Genomic DNA, 17517 nt, shown 5'->3' on the forward strand with positions numbered 1-17517 from the left:
TCATATCCTGTTCAATAGCTTCACATTGAGATTGTAAACCAGCCGGAGACCGCCCGTGTTACCTGTCATATATGCACAACATCCTCCTTCATATGCAGTGATTGATCACTGCCTGCTTTTGAAAACCCAATATTCACCATGTTTCACAAGAGAAATAGTTTAGGCGGCAGAAAAGTATCGCCACCTCAACCAACATGTATGACGGCTGAGCAAAAGTGTACGTGGTATTCCTTCCACAATCTGTCTATCACTCAGGCCTCTTCTACCGGCCATGCCTCCCCGAGATCCCCCTTTCAACTCTAAGTACTCACACACCTTCTCAGCGACTTACCTCGAGAGCTTGCGAAGCTATCGTCCTGCCAGACCTACCGGGTCACGTCCTCCTCCCTTCACTCCCCGGACCCAGACCGTCTCCTCTGAATCAAGTTTGACGCGTTCGGACTCTTTGCCCACCGTCAACTCTGTCCAGAGTAAAGCCCAGCCAGATGAATCTGAACCCTATACTATACAATCTCCGCCAATTCCCAACTCAAGCTCCATCTCTTCCGCTGCTTCGTTACTCAAAGGTCGGCCATTAGCCCAGCCACCTGCCAATGACCGCCCAATTCTACGAGGAAGAAAAGTGTCTCCCACGGCTATAGTACAAGTTCCACAACTCACAGAAGATGGCGTTTACCTCGAGTCGGTCAGTCGAAGATTGGAGAAACAGGAAGCTCATAACCTACGAGAGGCGTTGCAACTGATCGACCACAAAGACGACGAAAACAGAATCTATCAGGCAGCTCAGGACGAAGCAGCAGATCTGGTGTGGAAGCATCAGAACCCTCATGCTGCAGAAGTGGAGAAGACAGCTGCGTATCGCAATCCCGACTTGAAGGTGAATGGCAATAGGCGAAGTAGCGGTCAACGCAAGGCTAGTGGCACACGGAAAGTCTCCTTTCCCAACCCAGAGTCACAAATATATGAAGAACCGGAGCAGCAAGAGGATCGCTCCGAGAAACCTATCAAAACCCCGAGTACTGGCCTGCCATTGAGGATCAAGTCTACCAATACTCTTCCCTGGCTCAAGAAGAGAGGAATGAACAAACCAGATCCCGCGCCAATGGCTGACAATAACAGAATCAATCGAGTGGAAATCCACAAGAACCCCCCAACTCGATCGAGGGATGCACAATACACAGCCAACACACCTCCACGACATGCAGCTATTGATACGATTGAAGAGGTTGAGACACCTAAGTCGTCCACAAGTACTCTTGAGATCAGGGGTGAAGACATTCGAGCCGCGACGAGTATGAAGAGAAAGGATCGAAGTCCCAATCTGCCAACGCCGGTTGCCGTGAGTGATCATGTCGGACGTCCTATCGTCAGTTTTGATCCTTCATGGAAACCTTCAAACGATTCTCCTAGAGCAAGTCAAGATGTTGAAAGACCAATCATCAAGCTCACCGAACGTCCAACACCACAGAAATCCAGTGAGAGGCCGTTACCAACACCAGGCCAGGTGATGCCCGAAGTCACTGTGTCTGCCCCAGCTGTCCCAAGGATAAACCTTCCAGACGACCCACCAGTACCATTGATCAATGTCTGTGCTCCTGGAGTACCGACGATCAATCTTCCAGAACAGAACAACCCAGTGCCAAGTATCAACATCGGTGAAGAGGGCACCAATTCGTCGTCCTTTCCAACCATCAACTTACCTGGTGAGATCAAGCAGCATGCTCGTCCCCTACCAAAGCATGCTGCAACCACTCCTACGACCGCTTCTTCCCTTCAGAAGGCACCGTCCTCTCGGCTTCCGTGGCTTCATCGTCACCCCATGCCAACTGTATCCTGCTCGAGCTGTGCCTTGCCTATTTCTGGACGCATTGTGACTGCGGCTGGATCCAGCTCGAGCAGCGTCAAAGCCCGATTCCACCCAGAGTGCTTTACATGCTACCATTGCGCTACGCCGCTTGAGTGCGTCTCCTTTTATCCAGAACCCGATGAGAAGCGCCTTGATAGGCTAGAAAGTATGGGGATTGAAGCTACTTCCCCCGAAGCCTCCAATGACCCATTACGCTTCTACTGCCACCTCGACTTTCACGAGTTCTTCTCACCCCGTTGTCGCTCTTGTAAGACACCCATTGAAGGCGAGGTCATCGTGGCGGCTGGAGCAGAGTGGCACGTTGGCCATTTCTTTTGCGCTGAATGTGGCGATCCCTTTGACAGCTCTACGCCATTTGTAGAGCGTGACAACTACGCATATTGCGTCTCCTGCCACACTAAACGCACCTCCGCACGATGCAGAAGATGTAAGCAACAAATCTTAGATGAGTTGACTGTTGAAGCCCTTGGGGGGAAATATCACGAGACTTGCTTCGTCTGCTTCGAATGTGGGGGTGGTTTTGGTGATGAAGGTCGCTTTTTCGTGCGCGATGTCGATGTCGAGCCTACGGACAAGGAGAGAAGGAAGGGTATCACACGTAAAATCGAGGAGAAAGCAGTATGTGGACCATGCGAGGAGCGGAGACTAAAGGCGTGAGGGTCGTCTTCAGTTGATATGATGATATGGCGATCCTTTAGCGGTGAATGGTTCTCGATTGAGAGATTTACGTGGCATCCTCGTGTTCTTCATGGGGAGTTTTGATAATCTTTTGGGTCTGGGACAATTTCAGGAGTTGCTAATCAAAATGGGGACGAAATGGTAGTTATCACGCAGACTTTGTAGAACAGATGCAACGAAAATGAACACGACCTGGAGATTTGTAACATCTTAGCGCAAGATTTGACCTTTTCATACCGGAAATTTGTTGTATCACTGGAATGGCAACCGTCTTTTGTTAACTAGTCTCGACGTTTGTGTTGACTTTTTCAGTACGAATGAAGTCAATCCTCAAATTACGGAGGAGTATATTTCCTTCGGTGGAGCATTGCTTCATCTACGACACGTTCTCGACTTCATTGCTCGACGAGGATTTCACTGCGAGTGCAGCGTACCATATGATGAAGTACGAGCCGCGACCCTTTAGTGCATTGAAGTTTATGTTCATTGGTCTCAGCATCGCTTTTAATCTTTGACAATGCCTCGCAGATCCAAGAAAGCCAAGACGAACCACCACAGCTCCAAACAGTCCGGCGGTGATCTAAGCCAGGCTGAAATCTGGGACGATTCGGCACTCATTAGGTCTTGGAACGACGCCGTCGCGGAATATGAGGTATGTTTACGAGATGAGGATTACTGTTCACGGCCTATGTCAATATTTCTCCCAGTGGGCATGTGCAATCTGATTCTCTCACTTGGCCTTCAATATCAGCCATGTTCCAAGATTCCGTCCACTGACAAATATATCCCACCAGTACTACCACAGTATTCACGCCCGAGGGGAAGATGTCGAGGAGATTCTACGCCGAGCGGAAAATGGTGAACTCGACGACGACAATGTTGATGACGCTTCTGGTGCTGGCGCTGATGTGTCCGGCGAGTGGCACGACGTCAATCAGAAGCCTGTAACGGCACAAAACAGCTCCGTTCCCGCGGATGACGATGATGGTGATGATTACGACGACGACGAGATCGAAGATGGAGAAGTAGAGGATTCGGAGCTCATGGCGGCAAAAGCAGCATTGAGCCAAAAAGGTAAGAATGAAGTGGAGCGAGCACAGCAAGCAATAAGTCGTGATACTTGGCTGAGCTGACTAGTCCATGCTGAAACAGTTCAAATACACGGCTCCGATAACCAAAGTCAATCATCAAGTCAACAGCCCGCGACAGCGGCAATTACTTCAACCACGACCCCATCCGTAGAACCTCCGCAACAAGGCCAAGATGAGAATACTTCTGGACATACTTCTCTGCCGACAATTGGGCCCAGCTTGCCAACCACAAGCGACCAACAAGGTATGTACTGTTGAACAGCATACCTCCAGAGGATCTACCTCTCTCTGTCTAACCACTACTTTTCTCATTCACCCAGTTCTGAACCAAGGTTTTTCCTTTTCTTTTTTTTTCTGCTTTTGCTAACTATTGGATGTCTAACTTCCAGGTCCACTTGTAGATCAAACGCTCGAAAATATCAAAATGGCATACTACTGGGCAGGCTACTATTCAGGCCTCTACGACGGTCAACGCCAGGCGCAGGGCGCATCAACCGCGGACAACGTTGGCCCGAGTTGAGTTTCGGACTTTTCCTTATTCATTGACCAAACCGAAGCGACGCCTACGCCGACCAAATCCAAAGTTAATTCTAAATCCAGATCCAACTCACCACGTTTCCGCCACATGGGCACTAGCATGAATGTGAGCAAACAATACGCCACCTCTACTGAGTCTGTGCGAACAACTCCTTTGGCACCCATCAAGTGTGAGAGCTCTCTTCCGCGAGGACATTCAGATCAAGTTTCCTAGTACAACAGCGCACTAATCGGCACGCTCTCGCTTCACAGTCTCATTCCGCAATCACAAATGCCAAGTCGATGTTCCAGAACCCTTTTCGACCCAGCCTTTGAGAAGCGTTTCAACATGTGACAATTCGAGCGTACCGTGCTTGCTACGGATGTCAACAACCTTGTTCGCAGCCACGCTCTATCATTTGTTCGACCTACGAATGAATGAATCGGGAGGAGGGAGAGAGAGAGTAATGGAATAAATGGCCATGGTTAGATTGAGTGGATCGAACCGAGAACGAAACTGATCGACAATGTCTATCTCTCTCCACCACCTACATACATACCTCGTGCACATAGGTAACCCTTTCTTCCTAAGGTCAGGTCTGTCCGTCAGTCTGTCTGTCTATCCGGATTTGACAAATTGGACTTACCTGAGCGTATTGTACGACGGCAAGGCAGGGCAGAGCACGTCAAGACAAGAAAGGACAAGGCATTTTGGCTAGTTATATATCTAGTCAACTCAACTCAAAAGGCCCCGTGCGTTACCTACATGTTTCCCATAACAACGACATCGACATCGACATTGGTGCTCGGGCTCTCCTTATACCCTACTCTGATTAGCTCTATCGGACACAAAAGAGAACAAACATTTCGGACTGGTGTGGCCATCTACCAACAAGTGCCAATGGGAGGCGGCGCTGCAAGTTTTCACTTGACCTCCTTCTGAGCCGGTGGCATGGATGAGGTTGAGTGGTGAACGGGAAATCTTTGTTTAATCTCGGCGCAATTGGGACTGAGTCTTCCTACCGTTGTTGTGCGTCGAGAATCTTCGAGCTGTTGTTGATTCTATCTACTACAGCCTACAGGGGGCTCCTATCACTACCTAGTTACTGCTGCTGGGAATATGCGTGATCCAAGTCCAAAAGTCCCTCGTCACCTTCTGACGACGAGGTTCAGCTCAAGACCCCGTTGAAAAGATATTCTCCTCCATCAGGTACCTCGGTCCACCACGAATTGTCTACGCAGTAGCCATGGCTGAAAGAAACCGTGCAATGTCGTCCAGCTCTTCGGGTTCCTTGTACCAATGCCCTTCCTGCTCCGCGCCGACGTATTCTTTCCACGTCACCTGAAACCCCATACCGCTCAAGACCTCCTTCGTCTGACGGCCGAGACTCACGTCGACGTAGGCGTCATCGGTACCGTGTCCCAAAAATACGGGCGTCGTTAGGAAAGGATGGTCTCTGATACCGTGAGATGCGATGGATGATAATATCCTTGCCCCTTTCAGCATCGACCTTACAAAGTCCTGAGAGCAGCCATTGTACGTAATAGTAATATCCGTAATGCTGTCTGTAGTTGTACTATCCGCGACGTTCGACCCGGGTATAGAACCTTCTTTGGAGGGTTCGTCGACTCCGACTCCAGGCAAATATTTTCCCGCGGCAGAAACAAATGGAAGCCAGCAACTTACTCCCACAAAGGCCCCCAGCCTGGGAATTAGCTCAGCTCCAGGTTGCCCCGGGGCGAGGAGGCCAAGTAATGCCCACAATCCCACCGCCGCGCCTTGACTGATACCACCGAGAACGACATTCTGCGCGGCTCCCCCTAACCTGCGCACTTCGTCGTCCAAGATCGCGACAATCTCCGCCACGGATTCTCGGATCCCTTCTACCTGGACATCTTCCCGTGGTGCGATGTCCGATAGCGAATGTGCCTCGAACCACGCGGGGAACTCTTACTGGAAGGCCGTACTCCAGCGGTTGGGCGCCGATGGAAACACCCAGCGCCATAAAGGAAACCGCGTTCGTAGAGTTGTAGTGGGAGCCTGAGCCGGAGCTGGCGTCTGGGTCTCGCTGGCTACGACTCCTGTCCCGTCCGAGATGCCAGATGCGAAGAGTTCTTCGGCGAAATCTGATCCGTTGTCCCCTCGGCCATGGAGGAAGATGGCCGTGTGGGTATGAGTGGCAGCGGGCTCGACGACATGGACGGGAAGCCGAGTTGGCATGGTCTGAGAAGATTTGAAGTTTGATACGAGGTTTGGGTGTTTGGGTAGCGTCCGAGGCGTCCAAGACCTAGCCAAGGGGGTCGAGGAAGTGACTTGGACGTAGACTGGGTACTGTGCCGGCCAAAAAAAACCACGAGGACTTGCAAGAAACGGGACCGAGGACGGCTGAGGAGGACGAGCAAGAGTGAGCGCCGACCTGAGTAGGCTGATCAGCTCGTGCTGGGGTTGGGCCATGTTATATTTTCCGTTCCAAAGCTTTAGGTACCTGTATGTATCATATAAAGACGCGTGCCAAGGGAGCAACGCTTCAACATCGCTGGTTAGTACCTACCAACCTGAAGGTATGCAGTAGTCTGACAGCCCCTGAGAACGCTTGCAGAAATATCCTACGAGTTCTCTCTCGATGATCACAGCTGATGTTGTTGATATGTACCTATCTATATGTAAGCAAAGCGGGCAAGGCAATGCTTCAGAACGATTGTCAAAGGCCACGCGGATTGTCGCCGCCAAATTACCTCCATTGGAACCAAAATCAACTTTTTCTCCGTACGGATATCACTCCTCTGTATCCCTCCTCTGTAACCACCACCACGACGTGCGCATTCTGAAAAAGTCACCGGGCATACGTATGATACATAACATACATATACACGTGCAACTCACGCCTCGACGACACGCAGGACTTCTTCTTCTAATTAGCCCGGTGAGATGGCACATTCGAACAAGTAAATGAGAGATTATAAAGACATCCTGGATCCAAGATACCTTTCCTTACAGGTACACTGAATCGAAAACGTGTGAAAGCAATCAATCACCAGACAGTTCCTGTTCCTCGTCCTCTCAATCATCACAAAGACACAAGGGCATGCATGGTATATTCTCATCACCTAATCCCCTGATAGCCCACGCCGTCGAATCCATATCACAGAATTCCCGACTACAGACAGCACATCACATACGCTATCACCTTTGGATAGTTCAGGAATTGCAACTTCGTTCACATTAAAACTAGTCCTTATCACACAGCAAGAGCAATTCCGAAAACGTCGTCTATTCCAGGTGCCTTCTGTCCCGCTCAATCGACATCAATAACGTAATAAACATAAGCAGAATATTCGCCTTGATCTCCACCAGTTGCAAGCTCCACGCCTGACATTCCCTCGTCCTTCTGCGGCCGACCTTTGCTATCCCGTCCAAAAGCATTGCCTGCTAGGTAGGAGTATTCGGTGTCGAGGTTCTGTTTGGCCTTTTTCTCCCGCTTCGAGTCGGTCTAGATTCACACACACGTCAGTATTCATAGTCCAAGTCACGTCTGTGGTCAGGTTGAAAAGCATACCTTTATCAGAACAGCCACATAATCCAGCGGCAGTCCGTATCTGAGCACCGTCTCGACAAACACCCTCAGCACAACCACATGGACTAGACACATTACGCCTTCGCTCCAACCAGTGCGGCCTAGCCGTAATGTCTCGCCCCAGACTCTTTTCTCTTCCGCCTCTACGCGTTGAACCTCCTTCTGTTCCTCCTCCTTGCCGCCTTCCTTGAACTTGTAATCTCTCGGGACCCATTTCTTCTCTCTTACTTTGTGCACAAATTCATGGCTGTATTTTCTAAACATCGTGACCGCATACAGAGTGAACTCGTCGTCGGAAGCGACAAAATACGCCGACCGGGGGACAACCATAGGAGCCAGAGTTTCGTAGGATCGCATGAACTCTTTCACGTTCGAGTTCGGAATCGCCACCAGGTGGGTTTCGAGGTGTTCGGAGTCGGTAACAAGAACATTGGGAGGGACAACGCTGACAAGGGACTTGGTGGAGAGGTTCCCAATCTGCTTCCGTTGAAGCGTCTGTAGATTCGTCCGCACGGCAGTGTACTGGTTGTATTTCGATCGGACGTCATTGTCGATTGAATTTGCTTCCTGTCCAAGGAAGTCAGGGTGCGTATTCAGACAGAAAAATCACAACGGCCTACGTACCTTCTGCAACAGATCGATCAATTCCGACAAGGGTCGGTCCGCTCGATACTTGACCTTGTTCCACGAGAAACTCCGCAGGTACTGTTCGAGGGGTTCTGGATCGCCGGTCAGCATGGTACAACAGCAACAACCCTCCACAGCACACGACATACTGTCATTGACATTCTTGTGCACAGCAATCTTCTCTTCGTCTCCGTCCAGGACGTTCTTCAGAGTATCTCCGACCTTGCCCACCACCGAATTGCACAGCCCCTCTAGCTTGCTCAGTTCCTCCGATTGCTGTAATAATGCGTCTAGCGTGCCAATCTTGAAATCTGGGATATGGAAACTGGTGACATCGCCGTTCCCAGGTCCTACGACCTTTTGTATGGCGCCGATCGCATCGTCCTTGTGTCCCGAGGGGGTTATTGACGACGGTACTGACACAGCCAGGTACTTGGTCGACATGATGGAGGCGTGGGAGGAATAGGAAAAGGCTCAGGAATCGTTATGCAAAGCACGGTATAACGATTCGCAGAGCCTCGATCGCCGCAGGCTGGTTGCTCGCTTCGTCGTTATCCCAGCAAGAGCTATCTATCGACCTGATACGCAGCGTGTCCACTGCAGCTGCGTAGGCCAAGCCTATTAAAGCAGCATTGCTTTTTGTCTTGATTAATCCTTTCCCCAAAAGACTGCGGATCTGGTTAACCCCTCCCCTTCCCAACGCCTCCTTTTTCGTGGCAGCCTTTCGCTCTGTTCAATAATCTAACACTTTGATACAAAGTAGTCTGGCTTCCAATCCGTGTCTTGTCTTCCAGGCAGTTCCCAACATGCTCTGGGTCATCCTTATCCCCCCTAGTCCGCGAAAGGAGTCGGAGGTTGCACTGCTTGGTGACTGCACCTAACTAGAGCCAGTTCCAGTGTATCCATTCTATGATGTTCTATTCATGAGAGCCCAAGTATATCGAAATTTATGTCTCCTGATAACACCAGATCATGTGCACGCATATACATGCTTTAAGTCCAAGCCCCAGACCATACAACTCTTCATCAGCTCTATCCAGTACTTGTTCCTTGTACGTTGAAGTCGATGACAAGACTCCACCATGTGCCTTTTCATTCATCAAACCCACAGGCTCGGCAGATAAATCATGCCTGCCACCCAGACAACTCCTACAATAGCCATCAAGCCGCTGAAGCAACTAATCTGAAACTCGGTAAAGCGATTTCAAGACCTGTTGTACGCCAAACGTTAGCCGCAGTTTAATATGATCGATCGTGAATACAACACTTACGTTGGCATACTTTGGCTCAATAAATAGAGCACTCGCCTCCACGAGTTTCTGTGGCTCCTCGCCCTCTGCAACCTCCAGACTCTCGATCCAGCCCTCGGCCCATGCCTTCCTGCCCTCGGTTTTGGTCGTCGTCGCTCTCAAAACCAGGAACTGCCCCGCCATCGTGGGTTTGAGATAATTTATCTGGAGGTTCGCAGTCACGCCGACTTTGTTGGGCATCGCAGGGAATGCGCATCTTGCCAGTCCCTCGTCCAGCATGGTGGCCAGGAAGCCACCGTGCACAATCCCCGGATGTCCTGAGCAGTCGGGACCAACGTAAAATATCTGAACCATGCTCTTCCCATCCCTCTCGTTGAAATAGTACGGCGGGACAACGATCATGCCGGGGCCCGCCAAGGTGCCCGCTGTGAGGTTATGCTGTCGAACTTCTGCGGGGATCTTGAGGTGCGGTCTTGACTCGATAAAGTCCGGGTTTTGTCTTAATTCCACTGCTAAAGCGCAGTTTTTGATGTGTTCGTCAATTTCCCGGGAGAAGTCATCGGGTGGCTCGTAGATAGAGAGCGTCTCGGAGTCGGAGGGCATGGAACCCATGATGAGTGGAACGAGGATCGGGGGGGCGTAGCTGAGAGCAAGGTATGTACCAACAACAAACGAGAGAGTGCTGATAGTTAGGAAACTGATTGACCGGCGGAAACGGGCGCGTCCTTTATGATGAACAACCACTATACCCTGGTTAGCTGACTGGACGGCACGAAAGCTGCAGCCTCATTCACCAGTAGACTGTGACCTTCGCAGGGCAACCTGTGTGTTGGTCCACCGTTGAGATACCCTCCTAGTTGCACTGGCTTGTGTTACCGACAGAGGTCTGCTAGGTCTAGTTGAGCACGAGAATTGGAGGAATAGCGAACGGCACGAGGGGTGTAATGAGGGTGTCGAAGAGTGTACGCTCGATCTCTGAAGAGAAAGCGAACAGGACAACAGGGTATTTATCGACCGCGCTGGTGCCATGGTCGAAGATTGCGGGCGCACGGCGGCACCGGATAGAAGAGCAGAGCAGGAGTGACCGCTCAGGTACGATGTGACGTGCACCGACAATCGGAAAGCGGTCGGGCAAGGGACAATCCTAGTTAGAGTTGCCTAAGGGAAAAAAAATCGGGCCGTTGGCGAGAGATGGAATCAATTAATCAAGGGCGATTGGTGGTGATTCGTGAAGATTCAGGGCCGAGTCGAGGCAATGCAGATTGACGGAATTTGGGCCTCGGCTCATCAGCCTTAAGCGCGTACGGATATTGACAGGGTATACGGAATACCACCTTTTTATTGACTGCGAGTATTGTCCGTCGTCGCATCGAGTTCTCTCACCACACGACCGCCTGTTGATAAATCCAGTACCATGACTCAGCGTGGGACGTTCCTCAATCAAGCAAAGACGCCTATTCCGTAGGGACTAAAGAACAAACGTGTGCCCCGTGCTCCGTCAATTTTGAGCACATCTGATCAAGTGTGCATTGCTATGTTAAGAAGCTACCCTTTCCTCCTGCTTTTTGTCCTTTCTAATCTGTACACCGATTTCCGGATCCCGCCTCAAAAATGTGGTTAAGCAAGGCTGCCATGCCTCGTATCTGTGCTACGCCCTTTCGCAGGAGAGCCCAGATATCAATGACGACCCGTAGTCATCGTCGGTTCAGCATTCGACTTGCTTAGTTTTCTTGGCCATGAGCATCATGACGCTTCGTGCTACACGTTGTGCGTGGCTACGCATACTCACGTATACAAGCACCGGTCGCCACTCATACTCGTGCAGGCCATTTAAATCCAAAAAAAATATCTTCAATGTTGTAGTCTTCACACATGAGACGTCGATGAGGTCGACCGTGAGTGTGAGCTTTTCGTGCGAGTTGGAGGGCTATGTGGTGGTGCATGGTCGAAGTGCGGTGCCAAACTGGGAATTTGGCTGGGAGGTATGCCATTCTTGGGGATTCTCTCGGCGAAGACTGGATCATCTTGTGACGTAGCTGGATGAATCTCCATACCAAGCGTTCCTTCCACGCCAGAATGAGATCGTGCTCGCTGGAAATGAATGGTTTCGGGCTCTAGATTGCGACGTTCGACTGGAGACCATCCGCCGGCCACGCTACCGGCGACAATACCTGCCATCGCAGCGGCAGGACCAAAAACAGAATTCGAGCTTGATCTTGCTCGTCTCCTGTATTTCTCAGGGGTTGCGGGCGAAGCAGAAGATAGCTCCGGCGATCCCGCCTCTCCCTCCGGTGTCTGAGGCAGATCGCTATTGGAGCGTGACCGAGATGGACTTCGCGATCGCGGCAAGAAGGTGTCTCGGGGATGTTGCAATTTATACGCCAACTCGGACATTCTTCCTCCTCGAAGCTTCTTGAGGAATGTGAGCTCTTCTCGAATCTCTTCCAAGGCAGGATTCCAGTGACGAAGCTGTTCGTCATCTTCCAGGGTAAACTCGGGCCCGTGTTTCTTGCCAAACCGAATGCTGGGAATCAGCTTGGCAAAGATTTCATCCGGGAGTAACCTGATGATGACCGCAATGGGCATGGACAGGGCACCTAGCACAATTGAGTAACCCCATTGTGCACCATTGATGCGGTGAATGGAAAATGCCTGCCCACCAACGAACATGATGAGGCATTGTCCGCCAATGATAATGACTTGAATGCCCATAAACCACCAGTTTTTCAGGACTCCCTCGAAAATATTGAAATTGTTGTCCAACCGACGCGAGTTGTACTGGTTGAAAATCTGCATCCATACGAAGGTATTGAAAATCGTGCTCTGAAGTCGATCCTTCTCACCTTGTGTCTGATACGACAGTATACTTTCACCAGCAAAGTACAAGATTAGAGTGACCACAAGCTGATATATGGATTGTCCGATTATCATCTTCCACATTGTAATGGTGATCAGCGGAGCTGATTTCGGTTCTGGTCGGCGTCGAAGAATGGAGTGCGTGGGAGGATCGGTGGCCAAGGCAAGGGCGGCAAACGTATCCATGATCAAGTTGACCCAGAGCAGTTGCACAGCCGTCAAGACAGAATTTTCGTCGTCATTAGCCACAGCAGAGATGAATGTGAGCAAGACTGCTGTGATATTGACAGTGACTTGGAACTGTGAAACTCATTAGATCGTACGGGCACACAGGGCAAACAAACATACCTGTAAAAACTTCTTGACGGCATCGTTGACAGTTCTGCCCCAAGAAATAGCCTTGACGATAGAAGCAAAGTTATCATCCATCAAAATAATAGCTGATGCCTCTTTGGCGACCTCAGTCCCCGCAATACCCATCGAAAATCCAACATCTGCAGTTTTCAGGGCTGGCGCGTCGTTGGTGCCGTCACCAGTGACTGCGACGGTCTCACCAAGCTTCTTCAGATGGCTGACAAGGAGCTTCTTATCCTCGGGGCTAGAACGTGCAAGCACCTGTAAGCGTGGAATGACTTGGGTAAGCTGTTTAGAGCTTAATTTCCTGAAGACTGGCCCTTCCATCGCGATGCCACCAGGCGTGAAGATACCACATTCGGTAGCTATGGCCTTCGCAGTCATGATGTTGTCACCAGTAACCATGCGAACAAATACGCCGGCAACCTGGCAGTCGTGCACAGCTTTCTCTACTCCGGGCCGCAACGGATCCTGAATGCCCACAACGCCAAAGAAAGTCATGTCCTTGAAGACCTTGTCGAAATCAGCTTGTTTCTTGTCGTCGGTGGAGACTGCACCGCGTGGTGGCCATTCCGCGAAATCTCGGAACAAGAGGGCAATGGTGCGCAATGACCTAGAGGCATAGTTGGAAACAATGCCATTGAGGGTCTCGATCTGGTCCGGAGTGATCGGAGCATCGGCAATGCTTTTTGTTGGATCGCTGACGATTCTTGAACATTTACCTATCAAGATCTCTGACGCTCCCTTTACCATCAATCGAAATCTCCCATTGGCCATCCTGATCACAACGGCCATGCATTTCCTGCCAGAGTCGAACGGCACCATCTGGACAATGTCTGCGTTAGATCTTTCTTCGCTCAAAGAATCAACGCCCAGATAGTCTGCCACAAAGGAGAGTAGAGCCGTCTCAGTCTTGGACCCAATGAACACTTTCTTGCCGGCTTCTTCTCCCTCGAACGCTGTTGAATTCAAGACGACCGAGTCCTTGAGAAGGTCTTTGGTATCAGATGAGAGGGTCGCGATAAATTCAGCGGCAGACACATCACCTGCACCAGCATCAGGCGATGCGCTTTTGGAATTGTTCACGTCAGCCTTGGGACTGACCAGTTGTGGTTTGTCGCCAAACCTCGAGGCAGTGGAAAGTGTGCCGGCCACCATAGACATCTTGTTTTGGGTCAATGTGCCAGTCTTGTCTGAGCAGACAGTGGTTGCATTGCCCATCGTTTCACAGGCGCGTAGAAGTCGTACCAAGTTGTTGTCTTTGAGCATTCGAGTCGTTGCAAAGGCGAGAGCCAGAGTGACGGCCAGAGGTAGGCCCTCAGGCACAGCAACAACAATAATTGTTACCGCAACAATGAAGATTTGGAGAAATCTCTGCCCCTTTTCCTGAGCGCCTCCATTGATGTTTTTGAGCTCGACCAAGAACTTGATGAAGAGAACCACAAAGAGCAGTAAGCCAGCCGCGAGACCAAGTTTGGCAATATACTCAGCCAGGACGTTTAGTTTCGACTGCAGGGGTGTAGCTTGCGTTTCGTCTTGCAGAGACATCAAGGTTTTTCCATAGCTCGAATTGACACCGACAGATGTAACGAGAAACGTTCCAACACCTTCGGAAACCTTGCCTCCAGAGAGAATGAATGGATCCATCTTCTTGAGTGGCTGGTGATTCTCAATAGCATGATATACTTCATCAGCTGGCGTCTTCCGAATGATATCAGACTCGCCAGTGGCAGACGACTCATCGCATTTCACATTATGTCCCTCAATGAAAACACCATCAACCGGGATCAAATCACCTGGCTCGAGGTGCATCACATCGCCGACCAGAACATCGTAAACCGATATCTCTTGAGACTTCCCGGAACGAACAACCTTGACCAGCCTCTCTTCCTTTTTACGATTAAGTTTGATAAATTGGCGCTCCTTTTGGTAATCGTTGAGGGCTCCCACAAATGTGACAACAAAGATAGCTACCATGATGGCCACACCCTCTACCCATTCAACTCGGGCTTCATGTTCTTCAGACTTGGCTGGTCTGACGGTTTGATAGATGCCCAGAGCAAGAGATATGACAGCAGCAACGGAAAGTAGTATCAGCACCTTGTCGTTGTAAGCTATCCACGCAAGTTGCCAGAAGGTCTTCGCTTTCTTCTCCGGTAATCGGTTGTCTTTGAATATGCGCTTGCGGTCAGAGAATGAATTCTCCGTCGGCTTCGCAGCAGCACTCATCGAATGGCTTGTCGTAGATCTTTTGATGGTGCCATAATGTTCCTCCTGCTCGTTTGCTGCTTGGACAGCGTCGGAAAAACTGACCGAGCCATCCAAGCCAAGCTCGTCGACACTGAGGCCGCTTCTTCGATTTGTCCGGAGACCCTTTTCTAAACCTGCAAGACCACCAAGAGCGTGGAAGGCTGCCAGGCTCTTGGGGTTGATCATTTTGTTTAGCTGACCTGGCGTGAAGGCAAACTTGTTGTCATCTACTTCAAAGTCCGCTTCTTGCCCCGGATCTGGCTTGAGAGCATCTTGGTCATTTATAATATCGTCATTATTGCTGAAAGAGTTCTTCCTTAAATCGTCCAGGCCCGATGTACTCGACGCTATCTGGGTGTCTCCGCCAAATTCTGAAGTCGGCGAGACTGCATCCGATTCCACCGAGGGCGCTCTGTTCCTAAAGCCAGGAACTGACAGGAAATTCTGGGTGGAGCCTGTATCGAATAAATGTGCTCTCGGGGAGGATACATTGTGAGGAGATGTCGGCCGGGACTCTCGTGTATCTGTCGACAGGCGAAGATCGGTAGGAGACGTGGAGAGAGGAGATGCAAGGACGGGTGCATTTTCGAGGTTTTTCGTTTGTATTCGAGGCAAAGGACCAGGCTTGTCGGAGGAGGCACTTGGAGGTTCCTCCGCGGAGGTGTTGACGGCCGAGTCGTCAATGCTTATCGTCGGTGCCCTCTGCCGTTGTTGTCGCAATGGTATGGGCGACTCTGGTTCGGGTTCTTGCCCATCTGGGGTGGAAGACATGGCAGGTCTTCAACAGAAGTACCTGGCCTCGATAGTCCGTATGTATAGCTGGTCCAATCTCTTACAACTCCTTGAAGTATCCCGCCGCGGCAGACAGGCACCGAAAGGCGGGGAGCGAGCAGGGAGCGACTAAGGGTATTTGTCTTGGGCACATGTATGACGAGGAGTTGATCTCTGGGTTCATCGGCGAGTCCACTGAACACAGCTGGCGACAAAGCGACTGTCAGAAAAATGTTGAGGTACAACCAGGAAACCGGACCAAGGGGGCGTACAGGTAGGTAGGTGGTGGTGTGCAGGATACGGCTCCGAGGAGCAAGAGGCAGCCGTGCGTACGATTCGTTTGAGTTTGATTCGAGCTGTTCGCCGGTTTGACAATTACATATGAGAGTGGCTGTGTGCCTTGTGGCAAAACAGGGAGTCCGGAGGTGGTGTTGGTAAATACTGGTGGGTGAAGAATGTCGTTACGGGGCGATGACAACAATACAAAGGAGCGTGCGGATAGTGAGCCCGACCGCTCAAGGGGAAGGTGACTCCGAGGGATGTTTTGTTGAAGGAGAGTAGGTATGACAAGGCACTCTTCAGGCCGTTCTGGTGCATGGGACTGCTACGTTGAAGTGAAGAACGAGTGCGGTATGTACTCATCGTCCATTATGCCGGCCTAGAACCTGAGGTGGTCTGGCAGAAGGGATCAGTAACAACTGGCTGGCGGTCACCAAGGAAATCAAGATGGAGTGCTAGTGGCATGGCATGTTAAGCCCAGGCCGCAGTCACAACACTAGCCGCTAGAGTTTCGGTGCCTTCTAGGCGCTCCGGTAGCCAATGGTGCCTCTCCCGGGGGCGGCCTGTGGGGGTCTTACAGGCGTTTACAGGCGTCTAGGGCCTGGTATGGACCCTGCCAACCCGGCCAAAAGCATGTCTATAGTCCAACTGTCATGCCCACCTACCAAGCCAGAAACAGCTCTAGCCTCGCTGGATCGCCCCCCCCGGAGCTCAAATCCCCTGATCTGGCTCACTAGGCTGCGCTTTGTCCAAGATGAGAAATAGTTAGACTACGGCGAAATGGATAATTTCCCATCACAACAACAATCGCACTCCGGCGTCATCAACATTGCTGAGCAGTCGCCGTCATCAAAACCTCATTCCTCAGTGCTGACACCGAACACTCCAGGTCAGCTGTACCGCGCCCGTCTTTGCGTTATCTAGATCGAGTCTAGAGAGGCATTAAACCCTCATCTTTCGCCCCGCTTCTCGTTTGTCTGCAGCGAGATTCTCTCGCCATATCCAATCGGCGCCAGTCAGGGCGCTGCACTGCCACAGTCTAGTTTGAAAAACCGTCAGGCCGTTTGTTCATTCTTCCCTGTCCGGTGTCCACGGTTGTCTCAAGCGGACGCTCCATGGACCATCACTCTCGGACATTGAATTCAAAGCGGACAGCGATACCCCAACCAGCGTCGGAACAAGGTAGGATTTGATCCTTCCATAGAATCATCTTCAAACGAGGTCCCAACTATCAAGGGTCGAAATCATACTCGTACCCGCTCCGCTTCAAAGTCCTCTCCCTCAAACTGGGATACCTAGGTATCCCTCTTGATACCAATTTAGTTGCTATGCTCTATCACAACCGTTTTACGAGGAGATATTGCAGGCTGGCTACGGAGTCCTCTGACACTTTGCGCCCTCTC

The 17517-nt window shown here is 50.9% G+C and overlaps 6 protein-coding genes across 6 annotated transcripts; 2 read left to right on the forward strand and 4 right to left on the reverse strand.

Annotated features, from left to right (window-relative positions):
• Window positions 1-271: 271 nt before the first annotated feature.
• PV08_08253 (uncharacterized protein) lies at window positions 272-2524 on the forward strand (the record flags this gene model as incomplete). The annotated part of the gene is made up of 1 exon (XM_016382579.1): window positions 272-2524. The coding sequence occupies one exon, from the start codon at window positions 272-274 to the stop codon at window positions 2522-2524; it is 2253 nt and encodes a 750-aa protein (XP_016233282.1).
• A 538-nt stretch (window positions 2525-3062) lies between these two features.
• Window positions 3063-4156, forward strand: PV08_08254 (uncharacterized protein; the record flags this gene model as incomplete). Its single annotated transcript, XM_016382580.1, has 4 exons — window positions 3063-3197; window positions 3340-3619; window positions 3698-3880; window positions 4026-4156. The coding sequence occupies 4 exons, from the start codon at window positions 3063-3065 to the stop codon at window positions 4154-4156; spliced, it is 729 nt and encodes a 242-aa protein (XP_016233283.1).
• Window positions 4157-5386: 1230 nt separating this feature from the next.
• On the reverse strand, window positions 5387-6373 carry PV08_08255 (uncharacterized protein; the record flags this gene model as incomplete). Its single annotated transcript, XM_016382581.1, has 2 exons — window positions 5387-5978; window positions 6108-6373. The coding sequence occupies 2 exons, from the start codon at window positions 6371-6373 to the stop codon at window positions 5387-5389; spliced, it is 858 nt and encodes a 285-aa protein (XP_016233284.1).
• Window positions 6374-7448: 1075 nt separating this feature from the next.
• On the reverse strand, window positions 7449-8798 carry PV08_08256 (uncharacterized protein; the record flags this gene model as incomplete). Its single annotated transcript, XM_016382582.1, has 4 exons — window positions 7449-7643; window positions 7710-8294; window positions 8352-8446; window positions 8504-8798. 4 exons carry the CDS (start codon window positions 8796-8798, stop codon window positions 7449-7451), a joined length of 1170 nt encoding a protein of 389 aa, XP_016233285.1.
• Window positions 8799-9532: 734 nt separating this feature from the next.
• On the reverse strand, window positions 9533-10216 carry PV08_08257 (uncharacterized protein; the record flags this gene model as incomplete). Its single annotated transcript, XM_016382583.1, has 2 exons — window positions 9533-9565; window positions 9626-10216. The coding sequence occupies 2 exons, from the start codon at window positions 10214-10216 to the stop codon at window positions 9533-9535; spliced, it is 624 nt and encodes a 207-aa protein (XP_016233286.1).
• A 1254-nt stretch (window positions 10217-11470) lies between these two features.
• On the reverse strand, window positions 11471-15835 carry PV08_08258 (calcium-translocating P-type ATPase, PMCA-type; the record flags this gene model as incomplete). The annotated part of the gene is made up of 2 exons (XM_016382584.1): window positions 11471-12760; window positions 12809-15835. 2 exons carry the CDS (start codon window positions 15833-15835, stop codon window positions 11471-11473), a joined length of 4317 nt encoding a protein of 1438 aa, XP_016233287.1.
• Window positions 15836-17517: the final 1682 nt, after the last annotated feature.

Source organism: Exophiala spinifera (assembly GCF_000836115.1).
Source record: "Exophiala spinifera strain CBS 89968 unplaced genomic scaffold supercont1.6, whole genome shotgun sequence".
Lineage (NCBI taxonomy): Eukaryota > Fungi > Ascomycota > Eurotiomycetes > Chaetothyriales > Herpotrichiellaceae > Exophiala > Exophiala spinifera.